We start from the raw sequence: 16,513 nt of genomic DNA, 5'->3' as shown, positions 1-16,513 counted from the left end.
GAGTGGGTGCGGCCAAACAGGGAAGTTGACCGGGGTGGACAGTACAGCACAGCGAACAACACAGCGCAGCACAGTACCAAACTTGGGGTCCGACAGCGCAAAACACCGATTGACAGCACCATCACTCGAGCAGGGAGATGCTGTCTTTGGCGGATGTGCCAAGATACCCGCACGGTACGCTATGGAAATTCGTCTGGGATGAGAGTACTTGGCCACTACTCAAGGCTCTATAGTGGTCTCAGCGATGAGAAGCCGTCAGGAGGGTTGTGGCTCAGGGGCCTCTCAGAGCCCAAAAGCACTGCAACTCTATCTGTTACAGCGACAAATTCAAAATCATTTGCTGGACCAAATGTTCCTTTTCTGTACACAAATATCTTCAGCTTCGCTAGCGTCCACTGGGGCCGTGGCTGCGGTGGCGTGCCTGATGGTGCGCCTGATGGTGCATGTGGAAGAGTCAACCGGTCAAGGTCCCATCAGGGGTAGAGGCTAGGTACTGCCCATGAGCTCTGAGCCACTGTAGAACCCTACAAGCTGCCCTGGAATAGCTTCGGGTCACAGTTCAGTACTTCATGACGACATTCACGGCGAAGAACGGACTAAGTACCACGAAGAGGCCCACAGCGACCGAGTGAGGTGGTGGATGCATGCAAGGCGTTGTGCTAGTCGAGTAAACTCGTCCCAGAAAAGCGAAAAGCCAAAGGGTTCCTCCCGTCCCGTTCGCCGGCCTCTGGAAGATCTTCGTCTCTCTCTGAGGTATTTGAACATGAGAGAAAGGATTCTTTTAACGTGAAGCTGGGGAGATGAGAGAAAGGACGAGAGGCGAGACAATGGTGCTCTTCAGATTGTCGCATATTGTTTGTTTTCCCGACCCAATTGGTTGTCAGGTCGTCAGCCCAGAGAAACGGGACTTGACGGGCTGGATCCAGCGGGCAGGTTGAGCTACGAGCCTAGCGAACGAACGACCCATTCTGAAGTCTGGACGACCCATGGCGAGACATCAAGGGCTCGGTATGGGAGTTCACGGCGGATCTGTCATCCGGCCGGGGGGGGTTCTGGTTGTGGTTGTAGTCGTAGTCGTAGTCGTGGCCGTGGCCGTGGCCGAGCCGTGGATGGGATGGGATGGATGGATGGGCATCCCATCCCATCTGATCTGTTTAGGCCTCATTCCAGAAACGGCTGGCCGGGCAGTCAGATTTCAGAGGGCTGGAACAAAACTTGCTGAAACAATTGTGCAGCTTGAAAAGACCATCGCCATGAGTTTCAGCCATTCAAGCCTTGCTGAGGCTTGAGTTTCTTTCTTACCCCTTTGTTATCTATCATCTCTCCCTTGAAATGGATCTTTAATAAATGAACTTGGCCCCAATCTCATCTGCCTTGCTATGCCTGCAATAACAATAGCGCGAGCTCAAACCCCCATACCCATAACCCCTGTCGCCGCGCTTCCAGCGAGCCGGCAACGGATCCATGACCGTTTTGGCCCTACTGACTGCTCACAGTGGATCTGTGACTCTATTTCCAGTGACTCGAAAGATTGAGCAAGTGGATTGTTAAGCAGAGAAGCAATCTCGACGATTCTTTTAGGCTTCGTTATCTGAATGCCTGCCTGGTTGATTATGGAAGCGAAAGAAGGGGACTTGAGAATCAAGAGGCGGATGTCTGGAACCCTGCTTCTTCCAATCGAGCGATGTGAGGCTAAACCCGATGTCTTCAGCCAGCCAGTGGCAGACTGGGAGTGATGTGAGGTGCAGCACAGTGACGCTGCCACATGGCGACCGAGGACTTGGGGGATCTGATGATTGGACATGTGCCGAATGGCTTCCGCGATGGTTTCTCACGGTCTGTTCTGAGGCTTGAATGACTCTAGTACCCATGCTTCTGGTTTAGTTTTTTTATTACGATGATACAGGCATTGATCTAAGCCATTTATCATGCTTCTCGATACGAAAGGATGCTATTGTTCGTACTACACTGCTGACCAGACAGAAGCAGATATGCCAATGCGTCATGTCTTGGAGAGTCTGCCCGTCTCGGCGGCATACCCGTGATCTGTGGTCAGCTCAAAAACAGCTCAGCATCCGGCCACCATCATTTTTATTTGTGTTGAGTGTGTAAAGAGGCTGATTGGGGGATATGCGGAAGGGTATGTTCCAGGTACCGTTCTTGTCTGAACCATTTATTTGATTTGGGCTCTGATGGCTGATGAAGAGTCAGTCAGGGATGCATCTGCATGGAAGACTGAACCCCGGTGAGTCTACGGTCGTATGTGGCTTACAGAATGCATGTCGGGCTGTCCGTTTCCATCGTAGAAAAGGCTAAGCCATTCTATTTTCTGCCCATCAGCGTCACAGGCTGACGTTTTGACTCTGAAACCCTTGGAATTAATACGATTGTTCTTGGAAATATTCGTAATGGCCTCGAGAGCTTGAGGACGATTTATTCGAGGCTCATCCAAGGCTGTGTAAATGTGACTAAAAACCCTCCACGCAAATCATCTACTGCGACCCTCCTTTGGCTGGCGTGGTCGGGACCTTGCAGATGAATTGGTCTGGTGGCAGCTGGACATGTTTGCCGATCATCTCATCCTGGTGGATCAGGGTCCAAAGTTGTTCAAGACATGAATGAAGAGAGCAAATGCATGGATTATGCAGGGCTCGTGAAGATAGCTCGTGAAGAAATGGCCTGAGACCTACAAGAATACGAATATGTTTTGCATGACAGAGAGCGACATGTAGCATAGACTTTTGGAAATTGGTTTCCGAATATTATGGTAGATTTCAGTGGTCTTAATTGAACACAAATATATTGGCAGATGTAAAAATAAATCACAAGTAAATTACTGCTCATGTCACCTCTCTGCGGCCGTTCTAGTCAAACTCAGCTACCCGGGAGCTAGTCGCAGAAAGTTTATACTCAACAACCACCTAACTATCAACCAATATCTCTATATAATGAAGCTCTTGATACTTTCTCAAAACTTCATACTGATCGTCCCAGTATTCGGGACCGCTGCTAACCGGAGATGGGTATCATAAGAAGGGAACACCCGCTCCTCCGCTCCGCAATGCGGGGAAGAAGGATTTTGAAGAGCGGAAAGCAGGATTTATTAGCCACGGCCACCGAAGAAGCCGGACTCCATAGCCGAACCACCACCATCGATAGACAGACAAGCAAACGAACGAACAAAAGAAAAAGAACGCACTCACACTACAAGTCTCCGATATGATCCGGTTGCGGATGACACTGCATGATCGAACACAGTACATATGCACATCTCCATCGAAAAGAAAGCCTCAACAACACAAATGCCCCGCCCCCGCAACGCCGGTGGTTTTTATCAACTCCACCACGCCGACAATTCTCCTCTTGCGTTGAAGACTATTGATTCTCGAGACATAATAGGCGAATCTCTGGTTTTTCTTTTCCGAGTGACATGCAGAGTGGTCGTCGAGCAATCATCATCTCAGATGCTGTCTGGCTTGAGCTTGTCGTAAAGCTCTACCACTCAGACCACTCTCCCACGCTCGGTAGATTTATTTAAGCTTTCCCTTAATCATAACGGTAGAGTTTTTTTTTTTCGCTTTCAACGGCCACTTACTAGCGAACCCCTCTAATCATAAATGAACTCGACTTATTCTCTCTTTTATGGTAACGAGTGTATACCGATCTGAGCTAAGACACTTGTTCGTCACACGAAATGCAGTTCTGAATCCAGATGCCCGCCAACCTAAGCAGCAACATCTCTACGTTGGGAATCATTTCGAGTCCACGAATAGTACTGGTACAGTACAGTACAGTAACAGCCTGCGAACGTGTGTCTTGCTGGGCCTGACCAGGATCAGTCCGCTGGGGGAACTAAGCGGAAGAACCCTGTTCGACATGGGGGCACCGCTGTGTGCTGTGCAACAAGGATGTGTCTTCCTTTCGGTCCAAGAGAAGAGTTGAAAAAGGTCATGTACCTTTTGGTGACGCGCCTCATTCGAGGTACAGTTGCACAAGAGTGGGAGTGGCTCGGCGAAGCATGATCGCTGACATCACAGTCTGTGGCATCCCGCTGCATTGGCATATCTCGCACCTCTGCTGAACAATTACAACACGTACAACTGTCAGTGGCTTGTTATCGCGCTTGGCGATGTAAATTTGATGATTGAAAGGGTTCTCAATTGGTGAAACTCTTCTGTCTTGTCACTTTATCCGCCAGCCTTTCTCAACAGCCCGACCGCCACAGCAAGCATTCGCTGTACAAGACCACTGCTCTCTTTTCCCGTTCTCACCGTTAAAAGACCTTACTGTGAAGGTGCCGGAGGCCCGTCTAGCGCTATGGAAATGGTCACGCTGGCAGATGGCTCCAGACTCCAGCGAGACTCCTCTCTCCGTCTCGCCTCGCCTGGTCTGTCGGGACATCCCACGTCGAACCAGTCTATAGTGTCCGGATGCCCTGAGAATCTGCCAATGACCCGAATGATAGGCCTGGTGATCCGAGATTTCTCAGCAGACCGCTACATGGTGGATGGCCGTAAGATGATGATGTTATTGTGCTACGAGGTAGGTCTGCAAGTCTGTCGATTCAATTGAACGAATGCAACATATTGAAAGATGCAAGAAATATTCTGCCATAACGAATTACAGAGTGGACCATGCATGCGCCACGGCTGTTCGTGTCTTTTTGAGGCTGCGCTGACATCTCCCACTTTGTATCCGTATCTGCATCTGCATCTGCTAAGCCGGTGATCCTACAAAAAGAACCTGGAATGTCTCGGATTTTGACGCCTGGCCTCTTGGCTCGTGACCATCCTGAGTCTGATGTTTGTTTGGTGTTTGGTTTACGTTTTAGAAATTTCATCGATACTAACAAATACCGATATTAGAGGGAATGGCATCTGTAACAGGGACTGTGTCGATGCCTCACCCTTGAGGGCCATTCAGTAAAATTGCAACAGACAAAACAAACAAAACAGAAGGGGAGTTTTCTCGGCGAGTGATTCAGGTGGAAATCGGGTATTGCCTGGACCCGCTGACTTTTCGATTCCCATCCATGGTGGACAAGGGTGATATCCCTGACACTCCTTTGCTGTCACCTCGTATGGCTTCTGCTGGTGTAGTTTACTGGGCAAACATGGGCGCTTATTTGCCTCATCATAACCCTTCTGTCACATATTGACCGTGTGCAGTTATAGGAATGAATCTCTAGGACTATTAGGATCAACTTGGTTCATTGATTTGGTCCTTGTTCAGGGCACAGAGACATTGAAACGCATATTTGAGCGCTGCGAGATTGGATGTGAGTACCCGCTTGTATTGTTCGATATAACGGGAGGCGCTGAAGATATTGGCTATTGCAAGGGCGGCAGCCCAGCGCCCTCGACATGCTTCAAAGGAAATCACTGAATAATTCGACTGCCCTTTTCCTTCTGTTCATCGCCTAGCAGCCAATCTTTATTAATCTACGAATGGCTGCTGAGATCTTGAGGGGTGAAAACTAAAAGACTATACCATGTGTTGATCTAACTCCCTTGTCCACGCCAATGTAACTGCGAGATCAGTCTATCGACACAGGGCAATAGTTTGTATCAGCAAATCAACAGAGAATAGATTTTCGTTTCATTCTGCTTCTAGCCAGGTCGGCATTTGAACCTGCAAGAATACCCGAAGTGGCTGTCTGATGTTGTTCAATATTCGCCATGCGTAACCCTCGCTTGGGACCCCGAATCTGCAAAACATTTGTGTGACTTACAACTTTACTGTGCTTGAAAATCAACAGTGATTACTATTTGTCATGAGCAATACTTTTATCACATAGTTCATCAGTTTCTGACGTTTCGGATGAGTGAGCTCGAGCCGCTATGCCTTCAGTGCCTGGGAGCCTCTTCTGACAAACGTAAATACCAAGTTTTCTGCCGTAGTCTAAGATAAAGTTACTCGCTTCATAAAGGAGGTCTTAGTAGCAATCAATAGTAGTTTGATTACCTTGAGGCGAAACAGGAGCATGGGTTGTCGGCCAGTATATGCTTGCAATCATGACTCTTGAAGAACATTGAGTGAAGTTTGAGACAGCAGTTTTGTCATGAAACTGCATAATAAAAAAGAAGCTACTGTCAGAGAGCGAGTTCTACATAAAGATATCTAGTTATTCATCCCAATCACAGCAATATCGAAGTCGAACAATAGTGAAGCAAGATGTTGCCCGACTGAATCCTCACTTCGACTCTAGGGTAGCTCACTTGGGGAGATAACAACACAATCTATCACGGCATTTGGATATTCCTCAGATCATGCCAAATCAGCAGAATCATGCACCTTGTTGGTCATCAATTCTCCATAACAACTCATGTTCTGTCAAGAATCACCAACAATGGTCATTAACAGTCATCGACTCCATTCAGGTACAACACAGTACGATATCAGACATCTCAACCGAACGGCATAGGCTCGGCTCATTCGGTCTAATCGGGCCTGGTGGACCATCCCCATCTGCACCTCTTGATCCTAATGCATCCTCATGCGATGCCATGCGATGCACATGTGGTGCAGCACTGTATGTGGTGCATCTTCCGGTTTAACCGCACGTACAGACGTCCAGCTCTGCCAGACGATATCGGCATTGGAATTCCATCATACTGAGAGCTCAAGTCTTTCTCCAGTCTTTTCTTCACTAGGAAACACTAGACCAATGTCAACTATACACTATCAATGGTCCCTCAATTGCTTCTTCTTTTTCAACTTTGAGGTTTTCCATATGGACCCTTCTCGACCAGGATCTTCACAGAGGGGTACCACCCAACCCAATTCAGCGGGTGAATAAGTGTGAGTGAGTGGGCCGTAGTGTTCTCGGTCACTTTAGGCTTTGACTTGACCATTCTTTGACTTGATGGTGTTTGATCAGAGTATTTCCGTCTCTTCGGCTGAGGGTTTGTGCTATTGGATGATTCTAACGGCAGCGGCCCGGACCATTGTATTCCAATGAAAAAAGCCTCTTCATATGCCTCAAGAGTCTATCTTGAGTGAATTTGACATCAGTCAAAGTGAAGTTGAGATAAGAAACCACCAGACGTTGATCAATTCCAGTCTTCTAAGCCAATTACTTAATTTCTCCATGTCTGAGGTCATTGTTATAGTGCCTGATGATCTTGCACTTACACTTAGACTGTGATAACATCATACTGTACCCCTGCTATTAGAGTTTCTGACTCTTCACTTTTCATCATGAGCCAAGATCTTCCATTTACTCAATGGCGTTCTCACGGTTATGACACATCAACTTCTTACCCGTCACACTAGCCTCAAATCCTCAAATCCTCTCTTTAGACTTTCCCCCCAAAGAGGGGAATCAACTCGTCCTGTTCATGTTCTGTTCCTGTACCTGTAACTGTAATTGTAAGCGTACCCTCCTCATCCGTCGTCTTGATAAACGCCCACCCCCACGCCAACGCCAATACCAACGAGAGGGCGTCGATTATATGGAGCCCCGCCTCCGTTCCGAAAGTGTCTCTAGCTTCAGTCACTTAAAGAGTTGATATGAGTTGTGATAGCTAGCGGAACTTCAGGACCGACTTGGCAAAGACGGACGAGGCATTTGACTTTGTCTCGATCCCAAAGGCCCCATCTGCCATCCTTTGACGGGTGTGCCGTCGCTTACGCTGCTTAGACTGCCCGCCGTGGGTAATCGGGTAAGTAAATCCTTCTGGGGCCGCGCCTTGTCATCTACAGTAAGGTAAGAGTCTGGTAGCCTCTTCGAGACCACGTGAACTGATTAGAGGTGGATCGTCGAGGCTGTTGATCGGACGGTTAACTAGATCGTGCATGATCGGCGATTGCTATTGCCAGTGACATCTCTGACTCGAGCCTATTCCAACAACAGCATCATCAGTGACAGCCTTGAAGAAATCGAACGATGACCGACATGTCTGACAGTGACAGTTATGTCTCAGGAACACGACACACCAGGCTGCAAGAATCTCCGATCTCAAACTAAAAACCAACAGCCTTGCATCAGGCACACCTTGGCAGCCCGTCACGGCTGACCAGCCACCCCCATCAACAAACTTCCCAACATCAGGCTGGGCCAGGAACGGAAGGATTTGGAAAAACTGGGCGAGCGCCCCTCATTATTGATCATGAACCTAGTACAGCCGCAAGCTCCACGACCGTCCGTCTCGTACATAGAGGCAGATCCAGCAGGGTAGGGTGGACGATACAGCAGTCAGCAGCCATCGTGTTGCCTCGCTGCCTTTTGCTTTTGTCTTTGCCTTCTTCTTGTCCTACCACACCCGTCCCTCTCGCTACAGCAAGCTCTTCCAAAGGCCCCCACCGGTGAGCCATTTCTCCCATGCCTATTGCGTTTTGAATAGTAGAATTGCGCAGTGGCCGAGGTAAAAGTAGATAAAGTGCTTGGTCTCTGCGTAGCGTGTTAGCCAGCCAGCCGTGCCCGGGGCTATGGAGTCGGAAATCGGCGGGTTGGGTTTGACGAACCGTGGGTAACGAAGCTACCGAAATTTCGGCCAACAATGCAGTGCCAGGTTGGTCCCTTTCGCTCGTCGAACTACATTCTGTAAGTATGGGATCGATCGTGAGAGGCTTGGTGTGTACGAACTGTGCGCTTGATGTGCTGTGCGATGTCCTGCCATAGCATGTCAGCTTGTGTGCCTACAGAGACGCAGTACTTGATGAGAAAACCTTCTCAATGGTGAACTTGGCCATGGCTTCCTGGGCTATCGTCACGTCAGCCTCGTCTTCCTGCCGCCGGCGCAAAACTGTCATGGACTCCCCATACCAACTTCGATAGACTCCTGTTGCATATCCTCCGTCTTTGTCACTCTCTCGTCAGCGATCGCGTCCGGAATATCGGTACGTATGTCGGATTATCTCACCATGTCGGCGGACTTGATCTGAGCTAGCATTATATCAGTATGATGCTTCTCGAGCTCCAAAGGGGGTGTTGCTTACCCTCGAGCTTCTCCCGAGCGACGGGAGACTCTGCCTTGGGAACGTGAGCGTCGGCCATCTTGTGTTAAGTTTAGGTTGAAGAAAGTGTTCGGTTTAGGAAACAAAGGCGACCTGCGAAATCTTGTTAGTCTGAGTTGTTGTCGTGAGGCTGGCGCTTGACGACGCCTTGGTGTGCGCCCCCTTTCTTGAGGGACACGGGACGGGATGCTAGCCGTAGAGGATCCAGGAAGTACATACGTGATGTATGGAGGGTACGAGGCGTTAATGTTTTCGGCCGATAAAGTAAAAATAATAGCGACTAGTATTACAATTGATTGTGTTTGGAGTTTTGCCGTTGATTGACTTGATGAGACGCGCAAATGCTAAAGCCTTGTGTGACTGTGGAGCGGATTAAGTGTACAGTCGCGTGTTTATGCTCGTGATTGGGTTATCGTTGGCCAAGCCGTAGCCTCGTCAGCATCAGCCTCAGTTTCAGTGGGAGCTGCCCTGGAAATAAAGCGCACGGGCACTTCATGGATGGGACTGGATGCTTCTTTTGCTGTGACGACGCCAGGGGCGGCGCGGCTCGCGTCCGTAGCTATCTGTGTACGTACCAGACCCTTTGACATGCTCCATCTTTGCGATATAGCCTACCCTGTACATCCAATTTTTCATCCAATTTTTCATCCAATTTTGTTCTGTACTTTCCGGTATGATGAAGTTGAACAGTCGACACTTTCAGTATTGTTGCTTTATATGTATATTCAAGGTCTAAATCTCATTTGAGTTCATTCGGTCGCTACGTAACATGTTGTTTGGATCAATCTCTCCAGGACCAACTCCAGAGATGAAGCTCATACTTCGCACCTACAGGTCAATAAGTGCCAAAGACTCTGACCAGCAACCAAAAGAACCCAAAAGATACCGTGGCCCTGCCATTTGAAGGCGTAAGGATATGGAATAACAAGGGTCCTACTCACATGGGCCTCGACACTAGTGATTGAGTCGATAAGCAATCCACCCCATCAACTCTGTGCGCAGTACTTGGTGGATCGTGACTCCCAGTTTGTCAGATCATGAGCTTGGGTACAATTCACAAAACATTGCCATATTCGATCATGTGCGGGGTTTATTGAGAGCTCTGGCCCGCCGAATCACGCCTCTCGTCACATCGGCAGAGCTGTTGTGTTGGTGATATTGGACAGCTCCAATTTTATCAATCAGGAACACATAGGATATGGTAGTTATTGATAGGTAACGAAGACGAGGTACGGCTGATGGATACCATGAACATCCCGAGTTCACCCCCCATAATGCAAATTCGCCAGGGCGTATGAGCGGATGAGTTCCTGGCCCCTGATTGTAGACCATTACAGTACACTTAAGCCAGGAACACATGTCAATCAGGCACCAGGCATAAAGAGGCGCATACTTAGAACCAAAAAAGGAAAAGCATCGACATGTCAACACGGCAATTCACAGCACCGTCGCGTTTGACATGAAGATTCCAAGAAGTCCAAAGGTCGGTCCACACTGCAGTGGAAACGCTTAACGACAAAAGGTCCAACATCCGAGGTAACCTCTTGCGATCATCTCTCATCACAGCCCAAAAAGGCATCAAAGTATGCCAAGACCGTGACAGACTTTGGTGGCGTCATACATATACAGAAACTCATGAAGTAAATGGCCCACGAAGTTCGCTTGAAGGACTATCAGTACGCCAATTGCAGTTCTTACCTCTTCTCCCCATGGTCTCCAGTGGTAGTACAACGTTAACTTCTGTCCTGAGGGGAACTTGTGCCGCGGAACCTTGTTGGAACTCGCGATATCTTTCGGTCGCTAAATGTGACAGTGACAGTGACAGAAGCGATGAAGAGTTTTTCATGATGGATTGACACCGGAGTCATGGTAAAGAAACGAGGTCCAAACCGTGAATAAACTTCAATGTTCAACCGGAAGGAGAATAGTTGTTGTTGTAGTCGAGTAGTTGCCGCATCCGGAGGATAGTGTGATAACTCTTGCTCGTGGGTCATGGGCGAAGTATCGCAACATGACTCAAGACGACCCATTCACCAAACCACGACTGACTCCCAAGCTCTTGTAATCAAAACCGCGGTCCAGTATATCGAATGCCTTTACCATCTCTCGGGAATAATGCAATTATTTTGGTGAAAAATCATGTTCTCGGTGACATATCGATGAGTTCCAAGATCGTAATTCCGGAGTGTTATTGCCGTGTTGAAGACCAATCGATCAGCCATGGAGTCGATGTTGGATACATTGAAATAATGGACTAATGTGTCATCCAAGATACAGTATGGGAGTTACTGGGAAATGCATCTCACATACATTTCATCAGTAGTTCCTTAAACAACACTTCTGGAAGAATTGATGAGTGAGCAGTGAGGTCTTCTTATACTTACGGATTCCGAGTGTTCCTGCACGCTGAAAGTCAGATGGCCCTCCATAAACTTTGACAAGAATTCTCCAGAGAATATGGCTTGCATCCGCATTCCCTCACCAGTCATTCCAAAGCTCCTGGTGTGGAGTGTGCATCTCACGTATGCCAGAATGCACATCAAGAATGCACATCTCAGCACCCCTCTGGCAGATCTAGAATATAAAAAGCACTTCTGATTAAATATTTACTATTTACTTGAATTTGAAGCTCTTAGATTCGTCTCAAGTTCACGATTCTCGAAGAACCAATATTTGCCAGACTGCGCAATGATAGCTGAAAGGTGGGAGGCTAGGAATGTCGGAGTACCAAATTCAGAGTTGTAGGGCCATATAAACTTTAGAATATTTCTAGATGTCAACTCACCGCTACTTGATTTGAAAGTTAATTCCAAGTTGCTGGGGAACCAGGCGGAGAAGTTGATGTTTTGTTGATCTATTTTCATGCATTCAGTTAATACATTGCTGCAAACGATGAGCCTGGTATGGAGAATCTCTTTTTGAACATGAATGAAATGAGGACTGAAGAAGATAACCTCAAGTCAAAGAACAAGAGCTCATATGTCGAGAACTTTGAGGCTCTCGTTGTCTCGTAGTCTTCGAGGAGATGTGCGCATGATCTGCGTCTAACAAACGTATAACGCCCCGCCATTTGACTTGCATGTCGGAGATGAGGAATCTACCCTCATTCCCGCTACTGGTACTCCGTAATTCATCGACTGATGATTTAATCATATTCGAGGAAGCAATAGACATGAATGAGTGCTGTAGGAGCGGTTAGTGTAGTACTGATGTCGAGAAGTCTCGACGGCTTGCTGGTCGACAGACAGCTTCATTCGACATGAACCATACAATGATTGACAATGGAAGGCAGAAAACATGCAGCAGCATCAAAATCAAAGAAGCATCACAAGAGCCCAGAAAGCCACTGGATTCCAGAATTACCCCTTTGGCATTCAAGATGCAGGTCTTGTGTGGAAGATGAGTCTTGCAGGCAAAACCATACCCTCCACACCAACATTCTTGAAGGCGTGAAGTGGGAGCTGAGTATGCGAAGTGGTTTCTTCCGTGATGAGGCTCTTATGGACAGATATACGCTTTTGAGTTGATATACATTGGCTGCGAAAAAGGTGAATACTGAGATGGCAGAATTTGTCAGCTTCATGAGTGATACTGGTCAATAATTCTCGTCATGTTCAGCTGAGTAGAATCTCTTGATGGAAAGAGATATCCAGATTCTTGAGCAGCTATCCTCGACCGTTTTCAGCCCTGTCATACTGTTTATAGTGGCGTTTGACTTGTTCACTGGAATTTCTCCCATCACTGAGCTCAGGGCGGTGAAGAAAAACAACCGAATATAGAAGCATCGTGGAAGCTGATGGTGGGGTTGGACTGTTAAGAAATCCGGTGCACGGGCCAGCTTCGGGTCCCAACCTCGGGCAATAAGAATGTGGTAGAGAAACTTTTTTTTCCTCTCTCCCTTCTTAAAGAGCCCAAGTTCTGAAAATGACTTCACGCGTTCAACTCCCACGGTGAAACCATTCGCCATTGATCGGGAGATATAAACAACAAAAACCAACATCATAATGGCTTCATCGAGGATATTCATCAAGGGTTTGCCACCCAGTATCTCGGAGGCTGACTTTCGGAAGCACTTCTCCGCCCAAGGTCGCGAGATTACCGATGTCAAGCTGATTCCCCAGCGACGCATTGGCTATGTGGGCTACAAGACACCCGAAGATGCCTCAAAGGCAGTCAAGTACTTCAACAGGTCTTACATTCGCATGTCCAAGATCGCCGTCGAGACTGCGCGACCCGTGAGTTGACTCCTCTAAATGTCTTGACTTCTCATACTGATGGAATGCTAGATCTCAGATCCCGCCCTCACCAAAGGCCAGAGCGCCTGGCATTCCAAAGCTGCATCAACACCATCCACAACAATCAAGGGCAATGAGCAGCCCGCTGAAAAGGAGTCAGACTCGAGCTTGAGAAAGCGCAAGCGAGATGAGCCCCAGCCGGCGGACCCGAAGCTACGCGAGTTCCTTCACGTAATGAAGGAAGGCAGAGAGGGCGCGCTCGATGATGGTGTCCGCGGTGGTATCGGCGACGGCGTTGCTGCTGTTGCTGCCACCGCTGTTCCTGAAGAGGAGAGCGATGATGAGTACGAGCAGATCCCGACTCGAAGGGAGAAGCAGCGCAGGATCGAAGCACCAGAAAAGCCGCTGGTCTCTCAATCTTTGCCATCGCAGCTGAAAGAAGCAAGGGTGGTCTCTGATGTGCAGGCGGAAACTCCTGCAGGCGACGAACCTGTGGAGCCTCAAGAAGCAGCTGCAAAATCAAATCTGGAACAGCAGGAAGTAGTCGCAGAGGATGACGATTGGCTTCGTTCACGAACAAACAGACTGCTGGACCTTGTTGATCCCGATGACTTGGAACGAACTCCTGCGCAAGGGCCATCAACAACTGAGACCGATCATGCAGAGGGAGGCGAAGCTATGGAACTCACTTCTGTTGACCCGCCAGCTACAGCTGACGTGGCGATGAATGAGACCACGATGGAGGCATCGGGGGGTGAGCCGGCAAAGGACGACTCACTTGAGGCGATCCGCCGAACATCAAGACTTTTTGTCCGAAACCTGCCCTACAGCGCCACCCAGGAGGATCTCCGGGAGACCTTTGAGCGGTTCGGAACCATTGAAGAGGTATGTTTCAAATGATTTTCTTTTATTTATTTACAAAACAAAGGCGACGTGATGAAGCTCAGATAGGGACAGCTTATACTTCGGTATTTGATGAGAACTTGAGCGAATATTTTAGTAGATGCTTCGATTGACTGAATTGTTGCCAATCTTACTACATTTTTTGAGGATTTTACTAGTCTGAATATCAACTAATAGCTGTTGAAATACTAGGTTCATCTACCGGTCAGCAATTCAGGTACCAGTAAGGGGTTCGCCCTGGTGTTGTTCACTGACCCGTCGGGAGCTGTTGAAGCATTCCAAGCCATGGACGGGGCGACGTTTCAGGGGCGTATTCTTCACATCATTCCTGCGAGTGCAAAGAGAGACACGGGTCTGGATGAGTTTGCAATTTCCAAACTCCCCCTCAAGAAACAAAACATGATTCGGAAGAAACAAGAGGCAGCTGCTACTACGTTTAACTGGAATGCGCTGTATATGAGCCAGGACGCCGTCAACGCGTCGGTCGCCGACCGTCTTGGTGTTTCAAAATCAGAACTTCTTGACCCTACCTCGGCCGATGCTGCCATCAAGCAGGCCATCGCGGAGACGAGCGTCATTCAAGAGACCAAAGCATATTTCACCGCTAATGGAGTGGACCTCGAAGCTTTCAAGTCAAAGAAGCGGGGTGATACAGCCATCTTGGTGAAAAACTTTCCCTACGGGACTACGATCGACGAGCTCCGTAAGCTCTTCGAGGAGTCTGGGCCCGTGCTGAGAGTTTTGATGCCCCCGAGCGGGACAATCGCCATTGTCCAGTTCTCGCAGCCCAATTACGCCAAATCCGCTTTTGGGAAGCTGGCATATCGCCGGATTGGAGATAGTGTGCTCTTTTTGGAAAAAGCGCCAAGTGACATCTTCAGAGGCGGCAACCAACTGGATCAAGCCGTGTCACTAAAAGATCGTCCGGCTCCGACGGTCCAAAATCTTAGTGTGGATGACTTGCTGTCACGCGGTGATAAGCCGGAGGAGGATTTGGAAACCACCTCTCTGTTTGTGCGAAATTTAAACTTTTCGACTTCCACATCTCGGCTTGCTGAAGCTTTTCAGTCCCTCGACGGATTCGTATCTGCCAGAGTTAAGACTAAAATGGACCCGAAGAAACCAGGGCAGACACTTAGCATGGGATTCGGTTTTGTGGAGTTCCGCACAAGGAGCCAAGCCCAGGCTGCACTCAAAGTCATGGATGGTCATGTACTTGATGATCATGCCCTGGCTGTTAAGGCATCACACAAGGGCCATGACGCAGCCGAGGAGAGACGTCGGGAAGACAAGGCTAAGAAGGCTGCAGGGCAGCGCACCAAGATCATCATCAAGAACTTGCCTTTCCAGGCGACCAAGAAGGACATCAGGTCACTGTTTGGAACCTATGGTCAGCTTAGATCGGTACGCCTACCCAAGAAGGCTGACTATACCCCTCGGGGTTTTGCTTTTGCCGACTTTGTCACTCCCCGCGAAGCCGAGAACGCACTAAATGCGTTGAGGGACACCCACTTGCTTGGTCGCAAGCTTGTCTTGGACTTTGCGGAGGCAGAGGCAGTCGATGCTGAGGAGGAGATCGCAAAGATGCAGAAGAAGGTTGGAGGACAGGTGAACAAGGTTGCCCTTCAGCAATTGACTGGAAAGGGGAGGAGTAGGGTCAATATTGGCAATGAAAATGATGAGATGGATATGTGAAGTATGGAATAGTAAACTACAGAGATACTATTGCCTTTCCACGGGGGGGGAGAGAGAGAGAGTTGTGACAAGGCTGAGGGTTCCTGTTCCTGTGCCTGCACGGCTGATCTCGCTCTCAATGAGCTATGCGCCGTTCTCCCTTGGCAAGGGTCGATTGGTCGCTGTAGAGCAGATAGCATGCATTACTCGCAACGCTTATTCGGAGTGGCTACGATCTGGACAGAAGAATTCGATGCCCTGAGTTGACGGGCCAGGGGAGTATGCGGATCCTCTTAATGTCTGATTCTAATCTTGTACACATACCAAACCTTCTGTACCTTGCGCCGTTCGTTCTGAAGATGTCTCTGAGATCCCTCGACACACGCCCCCCTCCACAGTCCCTTGGTTCATGGTCAGGTTGGGTTAGCACACAGATATCGCAGCCCCGCCCTGACGCTCCCTTGCATGCTAACGCCCTCGATCAATGCTCCAAGCTGCCATGTGCTGGTGGCTTCTGCAGGCACTCACAATTGGCCGCCACGACTACCGACAGCAGACATCCCTCCGGGCAAAGCCATGTCTGTTCCCCGCTGTTGTTGGAGTTGAAGCTGGAGCTGGAGCGGCGCCCTTCCCACTCCCACCTATCCCTACCCCCACCCCATCCCCATCCATCATGACCCCATTACCCTTGGTGGTTAGGACAGTATAGGATGGTTTATGATGGATTTGATCTTGATCGTTTG

At 48.8% G+C, this 16,513-nt stretch overlaps 3 protein-coding genes across 20 annotated transcripts; 1 reads left to right on the top strand and 2 right to left on the bottom strand.

Moving 5' to 3' along the window:
* Nucleotides 1-1,128: 1,128 nt before the first annotated feature.
* On the bottom strand, nucleotides 1,129-2,153 carry FOIG_01399 (uncharacterized protein). Its single transcript, XM_031198254.1, has one exon. It carries the CDS (start codon nucleotides 1,802-1,804, stop codon nucleotides 1,406-1,408), a length of 399 nt encoding a protein of 132 aa, XP_031074021.1. The 5' UTR covers nucleotides 1,805-2,153; the 3' UTR covers nucleotides 1,129-1,405.
* Nucleotides 2,154-7,041: 4,888 nt separating this feature from the next.
* Nucleotides 7,042-9,482, bottom strand: FOIG_01398 (dynein light chain LC8-type). Of its 18 annotated transcripts, XM_031198237.1 has the most exons (8): nucleotides 9,178-9,482; nucleotides 8,941-9,051; nucleotides 8,865-8,887; nucleotides 8,768-8,801; nucleotides 8,671-8,705; nucleotides 8,588-8,614; nucleotides 8,467-8,536; nucleotides 7,042-8,392 (listed from the first exon to the last, which is right to left on the bottom strand). In XM_031198237.1, the coding sequence occupies exons 2-8, from the start codon at nucleotides 8,996-8,998 to the stop codon at nucleotides 8,328-8,330; spliced, it is 312 nt and encodes a 103-aa protein (XP_031074004.1). In that variant the 5' UTR covers nucleotides 8,999-9,051; nucleotides 9,178-9,482; the 3' UTR covers nucleotides 7,042-8,327. The 18 variants fall into 18 exon arrangements, with proteins under 18 accessions (XP_031074004.1, XP_031074003.1, XP_031074016.1 ...); XM_031198236.1 differs by having other exon boundaries at nucleotides 8,941-9,482; XM_031198241.1 differs by having other exon boundaries at nucleotides 8,768-8,887.
* A 3,370-nt stretch (nucleotides 9,483-12,852) lies between these two features.
* On the top strand, nucleotides 12,853-16,466 carry FOIG_01397 (uncharacterized protein). The gene is made up of 3 exons (XM_031198235.1): nucleotides 12,853-13,193; nucleotides 13,245-14,078; nucleotides 14,289-16,466. Exons 1-3 carry the CDS (start codon nucleotides 12,963-12,965, stop codon nucleotides 15,789-15,791), a joined length of 2,568 nt encoding a protein of 855 aa, XP_031074002.1. The 5' UTR covers nucleotides 12,853-12,962; the 3' UTR covers nucleotides 15,792-16,466.
* Nucleotides 16,467-16,513: the final 47 nt, after the last annotated feature.

Source organism: Fusarium odoratissimum, assembly GCF_000260195.1.
Source record: "Fusarium odoratissimum NRRL 54006 unplaced genomic scaffold supercont1.1, whole genome shotgun sequence".
Taxonomy (NCBI): domain Eukaryota; kingdom Fungi; phylum Ascomycota; class Sordariomycetes; order Hypocreales; family Nectriaceae; genus Fusarium; species Fusarium odoratissimum.
This window is presented reverse-complemented; position numbering and strand designations above follow the sequence as displayed.

What these genes read in the sequence shown, in the direction of transcription:
- FOIG_01399 (XM_031198254.1), bottom strand. Translation starts at nt 1,804, where the DNA reads ATGTCCAATCATCAGATCCCCCAAGTCCTCGGTCGCCATGTGGCAGCG.
- FOIG_01397 (XM_031198235.1), top strand. Translation starts at nt 12,963, where the DNA reads ATGGCTTCATCGAGGATATTCATCAAGGGTTTGCCACCCAGTATCTCG. An exon ending in CCGTCGAGACTGCGCGACCC is followed by an intron (nt 13,194 to 13,244) that starts GTGAGTTGACTC and finishes ATGGAATGCTAG; the next exon opens with ATCTCAGATCCCGCCCTCAC. An exon ending in GGTTCGGAACCATTGAAGAG is followed by an intron (nt 14,079 to 14,288) that starts GTATGTTTCAAA and finishes TTGAAATACTAG; the next exon opens with GTTCATCTACCGGTCAGCAA.
- FOIG_01398 (XM_031198236.1), bottom strand. Translation starts at nt 8,998, where the DNA reads ATGGCCGACGCTCACGTTCCCAAGGCAGAGTCTCCCGTCGCTCGGGAG. An exon ending in CGCTCGGGAGAAGCTCGAGG is followed by an intron (nt 8,888 to 8,940) that starts GTAAGCAACACC and finishes ATATAATGCTAG; the next exon opens with CTCAGATCAAGTCCGCCGAC. An exon ending in AGATCAAGTCCGCCGACATG is followed by an intron (nt 8,802 to 8,864) that starts GTGAGATAATCC and finishes AGAGTGACAAAG; the next exon opens with ACGGAGGATATGCAACAGGA.